The sequence below is a fragment of the Tetrahymena thermophila genome, assembly GCF_000189635.1.
Source record: "Tetrahymena thermophila SB210 genomic scaffold scf_8254801, whole genome shotgun sequence".
Classification (NCBI taxonomy): domain Eukaryota; phylum Ciliophora; class Oligohymenophorea; order Hymenostomatida; family Tetrahymenidae; genus Tetrahymena; species Tetrahymena thermophila.
The window spans coordinates 22,821-30,018 of NW_002476557.1; the positions used below are offsets into that span (position 1 = coordinate 22,821).

General features: G+C 21.8%; 2 protein-coding genes across 2 annotated transcripts; both read left to right on the plus strand. All coding sequences in view use genetic code 6, as the record gives it.

The window, feature by feature from the left end:
• Positions 1 to 305: 305 nt before the first annotated feature.
• On the plus strand, positions 306 to 2,302 carry TTHERM_001374871 (REJ domain protein; the record flags this gene model as incomplete). The annotated part of the gene is made up of 4 exons (XM_012795738.1): positions 306 to 958; positions 1,023 to 1,224; positions 1,533 to 2,189; positions 2,234 to 2,302. 4 exons carry the CDS (start codon positions 306 to 308, stop codon positions 2,300 to 2,302), a joined length of 1,581 nt encoding a protein of 526 aa, XP_012651192.1.
• Positions 2,303 to 2,856: 554 nt separating this feature from the next.
• TTHERM_001374872 (transmembrane protein, putative) lies at positions 2,857 to 3,459 on the plus strand (the record flags this gene model as incomplete). Its single annotated transcript, XM_012795739.1, has 1 exon — positions 2,857 to 3,459. The coding sequence occupies one exon, from the start codon at positions 2,857 to 2,859 to the stop codon at positions 3,457 to 3,459; it is 603 nt and encodes a 200-aa protein (XP_012651193.1).
• Positions 3,460 to 7,198: the final 3,739 nt, after the last annotated feature.

A 7,198-nucleotide genomic window follows, 5' to 3' on the forward strand; every position in this document is an offset into this window, starting at 1 on the left:
TGTAAGCAATGTGATTAGTCATAAATTTAAAATGAATAATGTTAGACTTGCTATAATGAAACAAGATAAATAGATGTTTTAAGTAATAGATGCCTTTGCAAAAACTAAAATGATTAAAGGAATATATTTTATTAATGCAGCTATGAAAATATTGCCGTCATTGATGCAAAATTAAATGCTACATCTCCATAGCTTAGTATTGATTTCGGATCTCCATTGATGAATATCATATCAAATACACCATAGTCTTTGTGCTCTTAGCTATTTGACTTATCAACATTAGGTATACTTGGGTTGGATTCTTAATGCGAAATCAATGGGAAAAGAATTTTGGTTAATTTAAGTAGCTTATTTGTGTTAAATATTGTATTCAACTCATTAAATTAATTTATAAATAAATAAATACTTTTATTTTTAAATATTTTATTCTAAATTTTATTTTATTTTAATAAATAGGTGACTCATCAACAATCATGGAAAATAACTCAATTAATTTTTTGCCAAATAAGCTGCAGTTTATAGATTATACGGATACTTTCATTAACACATTTTATAGAAACATTACTTTCTAAGATTACCCTGGAATTCCTTAACTTTAATTTAGCTATAATCACATAGAAAACAGCTGTAACTCTATAAATATAACTCTTTATAATATTTAAAACGATGCAGGAAGAAAATTTATGAGTCTAAATTGGACTTTAAATCAAATTGTAGGCTCGATAAGCATCTAGTAGTAAGAAAGCATAAAAGAGATATTATAAAAAGCAAGCTTAAACAAAAACACTAGTTTAATTATAGATCCTAAATTCTTACCACCAAATATTAACATAACAATATAATTTAGTTATTTACTGAAGGTTAACTAAACTGGTACTTAAACGTTCACTGTTATTTATCAAAAATAAAAATTTATAAGAGTCAACTATTAGCAATCTTTGTATCCACCAATTTATAGGTTAATTATTCTTTACAATTATTAATTATTTTTTTTAATTATTCTTAAAATAATAAATAAATAGATCTATGAGCTTAACTTTCTACTTTTAATTTTACGTAGAGATATGTGAGTTAGGTCAAACAACTTTTTTTAATGAGCCTGTTGATTTACAAATTGTTTCTAACCAGCTTTAAAAGTAAAGCCTAAGTCAATACAATTAATCAAGCTTTCAATATGATATTCTCCCTTACTCCTTAGCATCTAATTAAACCTTTAATATGAGTGTAATTTTTTGAAAATATTATTAAAGAAACAACATCAAAATAGTTAAGCTAATTTATCAAATATCCAGTAAAGGTTAGATAAATAAATATAAATAATATTTCTAAAATTTTTTAATTAGTTTTAAAATAACAGAAATGTAATATATTAAAAAAATATTATTTTGAAAAATACCTCTAATTATTTAATTATTGAATAATATTCCCATTTCATTTATAAAGAGAAATTGAATTTAATATTTTAATATTCCAATTTAAAATAAACTTCTTCAAAATGTTCAAATATTTATAATATTTATTTTTAATAATAGTTGATTTTGAATTTGAGTTCAGATAGTAAGATTGTTGCCATCTAAAATATCACTGTTAATATTTAAATTACAGATTTGTATTTGCAAATTATTGGAGGCTCAAGTCTTAATTTAGGCTATTAAAATAAAATGGTCTTAAATACAGATTCAAGGGATTATGAAATTCAAGATCCAAATTCTGCTTCAAATATAAGCTTTAGTTGGAAGTGTAATAGCCTATCCTCTAACGACCATATCTGCTATGATTACTAGAATAATTAGATTTAATTGCAACAAGGAGTCAGTAGTATTACTTTTCCTGCTAAAACGTTTTAACCATACACTATAGTTTAGTTTACAGTTATTGGATAAAAAGATTCTAGGCAATCAAATTTCACCACAACTTGTATATTTACAGAATTAGATATTCCTCCACTAAATATTATTTAAACAGCAACAAGTTAAAACAGAAAAATTAATTTGAATGATGATCTTAATTTTTAAATAAATTATGGTGAGAATGTTTCATCTGATTACTTGTCTTATGCAGGAGCTATATTATATGATAATAATCCAGTTGCAGCAATCAAATTTGATTATTTCTAAATTAGATTCAGAATATGGAACTATTTTTAAAAAATAAATCCCTCAAAGCCAACACTTTAAATAAGATTTTCTGTGTATAATCCATTATATGTTATGCCAAGCTTGTCCACAATTAGCATTTAAATTAATATTCCGCCTCAGAATTGCGTTTTAAGTATTAATCCCTTATAAGGAATAGCGCTTGAAACTATTTTCTAGATTCAGTTATTGAATTGTATAGATGAAGATCTACCTCTAACTTACTAGTTTTTCTATTACAATAGTGCAGATGATGCCAGTCAAGAATTAATTTCACCTTGGAATATTTTAAGAAGATAGATATAAGATTAGACTATAAATAGCTCAATTTAAACAATACTACCTTAAGGAAATCTAGTTTTTATGGTACAGGTTATGGATTCTTATCTAGGAGTTTATAATACCTCTTCTACAATATAAGTTCAAGCTTAGAATAAATCAGCTGACGAATATTATAAACTGGTAAATCAACAGACTTTGTAAGTTTTATAGAGCTCAAATATATAAATCACTAACTAACTTGTGACTTTAAGCATTATAGCAGAAGATATCAGTAAAAACAATTAATTTTCATAGCAAATGAATGATTTAGAAACTCTACTGATTTAAAATATATAGCAATTGTCTTTCTAAATACCAAAATTCTCCCTTTTGTCTACATTTGCAAACAAAGTAACTGCTTAGCTATCATAACTACTCTTTAGCTCATCTTAATAAAACAATGTTACCACATAGAAAAATAAAATATTTGATTAACTGTAAACAATACTCCAAAATACTAATTCAAGCATATAAAATAGTAATCTTAGTCATTTACAACAAAATAACGACATTTAAATTTAAAATATGGTAGACTCTTTTAAAATTTTAAACTCAAGTGTTAGTTTGTAAAGTAATAACTCTTACGAAGATTTTTAGTCATATGATAAAATATCAAGTTAGATTGGAAATCTGCTTAATAATATTAGCTTACCAAACTAAGGGCAAATTATTCTAAATGGTGACTTGTCCACTCTTTTGTCAGATAAAGTAACATAGAAAAACCTATTCAAATATGTCCTAAGTACAGTTGATTACAATTCTGAAAATTAAACAAGCATATTTAGTATTTCAAGAAATAATTATAAGTAAAATATTTATGAAAATACTTCCGATTTTTAGGCATACACATAGCAATTCAAAAATATTAGTTAAAACTTCACTTACTCTAAGAATGAAGTAATATCACCATAGATTTATAATTCATCTTCTTAAACAACCTTAAATCAGTCTACTATTTTTTACTAGTTTGATAATACAAATTCTAGTAATTTATATAATATGACATGCCTTTAAAAAAATAATTTTTCGTGGAGCAAATAAAATTGTGGTATCACTAAAATTACTTTAAATTCCTACGTTTGCAGCTGTGCATCCTAAAAACCAACAACCATCATTGAAGATATTGATGATATGCTTTTAAAAAATAAAAATTTGTAGACAGCATTTGGAGAATAAGGACTATTAAATATAGCAAGCTTTGAGAACTTTTATTTGTATATAGTATTTTGGATATTGATAAGTTTCACATTTATTCAAATTATTTTATTTATTATTGGAAAATTCTTAGATAAATATTCAGTAAAAATAAGATACACAAAAGTTCATAATCAAGAACTAAATAATTAATTATATAATTATTAATTATAAGAGTTAAGATAACAATAATAATAAATTGATGATAATAACTAAAATATTTGTGAAAATTCTTAAATGATAAATGACTTTGTATTCCAGCACTCTCCTTTTACTCATCAATTTAAGAGTAACGAAGATTTCTAACCAGAAATTTAGTAAAATCAATAGATTTTATCACCTCCTGATTAAAAAAAAGATAACTAATTTAATAGAAGAAGAAAAAGACAAAAATTCCTCAATTTATAAACATAACAAACCAAAAGAAACTTAAAAATATTTTAAAAACAAAATATTGAAATGAAAGAAGAGAAGGCTGAATCTAACTAATTGCAAATAATTAAATCATAATCAAGCTCTAAAAGTGTTGAAAAAATCAAAACTCAAACAAGTTCATAAACATAAATAAAATAGGTTTAAGATGAAGAAGAAATCTAAAAAATGAATGTTTATTTGTAACTTCCTAAAGCGAAAAAGGTTGCAATTTTTCATTAATTTTTTAGCATTTTTTACATTTTTGATGATATCCTTTAAAGGCCATTAAGATTCACTCTGCTTTACTTAAAAACAATACACACATTAGTTATTTCAATATTATTCTAAGGTTACAATATGCTCATTTAGCAGATAATAATAGCCATAATAAACAGTTCATTAATAAAGATTGCTTTTTTAGGAATTATATTTACATTCAAAAAGGGTTCAATAGGTAAAACGGTTTCTCTAATTTTGCAAATAGTTATAAGCTTAGTTTACTACTATGTCATTTTGGCAGTATCTAGTGGCAAAACTCCAAGTGAGTCGAATTAATTTATAATCCTATTTATAATATCTTTTCTAACAGAAATGGTCTTCATAGAGTTAATAAAGTCATTTTGTATGATCTTGCTGATTCAAAAATACATTAAATGTAATGAATCCAAAAGTATTTTTGGTATACTGTATAATTTATTTGATTTAAAATAAATAATATTTAATATAGACGTTTGAGCCAAATTTATATTTTTATATTTTTTGTTAATCACTTAAAGAATATTTATCACCTTTTAAAATTACTTGTTTTAAAATTATATTATTTTTTTAGAATTAAGTTTATTTTCATAAAGTTTAATTTAAAATAATTACTTTAAAGTTTTAAATTACATCAGTTTACCAGTTTGATCTTTGTTTTTAGTGATGAAAATAGTACCTTCCAACTAATTTCTTAGATAAAAATTCAAGAAAATGCTAAAGAATAAAATTGATATTCATCTTTATTTTTAAAATAAATACTGTAATTTCTCCAAAAAAAAAAATTCCTAGATTAATTTAATAAAGGTTATTTATAATTATTCAAAATTAATTAGTCCCTCAATTTATTTTTAATGAAAATATTATTTAGAGTAAATCTATTTACTAAAAAGTTATTTAAGTTGGTATTAAATGCTTATTTGGTGGAAGCAATCTTTCTACCTAAATAAAATGTGCTTGCAAAAAAGAAAAATAATATGATTAGGGAAATTATAAATATTCCTATAATTAAATAAAGATCTAAAATAGAAAAATCTACTTATAAACATTATTTTTATAAAATTTATGAACATTAATTAATTAATTATTAGAATTCTTCCAAATATTACTAACTAACTACTTATCTCTAATTCCTACTATATTTTTATGTATATATTTTAAATACAAATATTAAGATTAAACAATGAATGTTAAATTAATTTTTATATGATATCTCTTCATAAAACCAAATTTATAAATTAATATTTGATAATTCATTATTTACTTATTTTATTTGTTCTTTTTATCCATCTATTATTAATTAATTAATTAAATTCCATAAATTGTTTGCTATTCAATATTTTAGAAAAAAAAAATAAATGATATAATAGATTAAAAAATATAAAAAATTAGAAGAAGTAATTATTAATTTTTTTATTAATATCCTTTAAATTTAAATAAATTAATAAAAAAAGTTTTTAAGCTCTTCACTTTTATCTCATGAGGTTCTCCATATTGATCTTAAGTATATTTTATTTATAAATATTTTTTTTATTATTATTAATATTTTTTATGTATTTAACTTTAATTTATTTAAATAAATAATTTTTGTTATAGAAATTCTCATCATTATTTATTGGTTTTATTAAAACAAAAATTTTTTAGCTATTTTAACTTAATTTTCAATTCAATTTTTAATTATTTATTTATTTATTATTTGACATTTTATTTTTTTGCTATTTAAACTTCTCCTTAATAAGAGCAGTTTATTAGTTTTGGATTGTAATATTTTTAATTATTTAAGTTAATTTAAAACATTAAAGCTCTTTTAATTTATTTGATTTATTTTCCTTTTTCTTTTTATTTTCATCCTTTGTTAATTTTATTAATTATTAATTAATCTTATTATTTCATATTTTTCCTTCTAATGAACTAGAGTGAAATGCCTATTTAATTTAGAAAAGGCTAAATGTAATATATCTTTATAACATAATTAATAAAGCTAAATTAGCTTTAAATAGCTTTATTTTTGAGTTTTTAGAAAGCTTTAAATTCACAAAATACAAAATTTGAAATAGTATTTACCGTATATTCTTATAACATATCATTTTTTTTGAAAAAAAAATCAGATTAAAAATTTTTGATTATGATGAAAAAAAATTCAGAAAAAATATTTAAAATTTTAATTTTATAAAATGTAAAAACTAGGTATATAAAACTCACTTTTTGTAAATTTGTATGGCAACTTACTCTATGTAATGATATATTTTTTATTCAATATTTAAAAAGTCAAAATTATATTGGTGACGAAGGTGCATCAGGCTTAGGTTCTGGTTTAGCAAAATGCATTAATCTCTCAAATTTGACACTTTATTTTCGGTAAAAACAGGTTATTTGTTTTGGATTGTGATATTTTTAATTATAAAAACTAATTTAAAACAATAAAGCTCTTTTTTCTTTTTCTTTTTCTATTTCTTTTTTTTGTTCTTTCTTTGTTAATTTAACTCATCATTTTATTTTCAACTTTTACTTTTAATATTAATTAATTTTGTTAGTTCATATTTTTTCTTCATTTTTTCCTTCTAATTAAATATTTAATCATATATTTTTTCTTCAATATTTAAAAAGTTCCAATAAAATTGGTGACAAATGTGCATCAGGCTTAGGTTCTGGTTTAGCAAATTGCATTAATCTCTCAAATTTGACACTTAAGCTTGAGTAAAAACTGTTTATTTGTTTTGGATTGTGATATTTTTAATTATAAAAACTAATTTAAAACAATAAAGCTCTTTTTTCTTTTTCTTTTTCTATTTCTTTTTATTGTGCTTGCTTTTTTTGTTCTTTCTTTAATAATTTAACTCATTATTTTATTTTCAACTTTTACTTTTAATATTAATTAA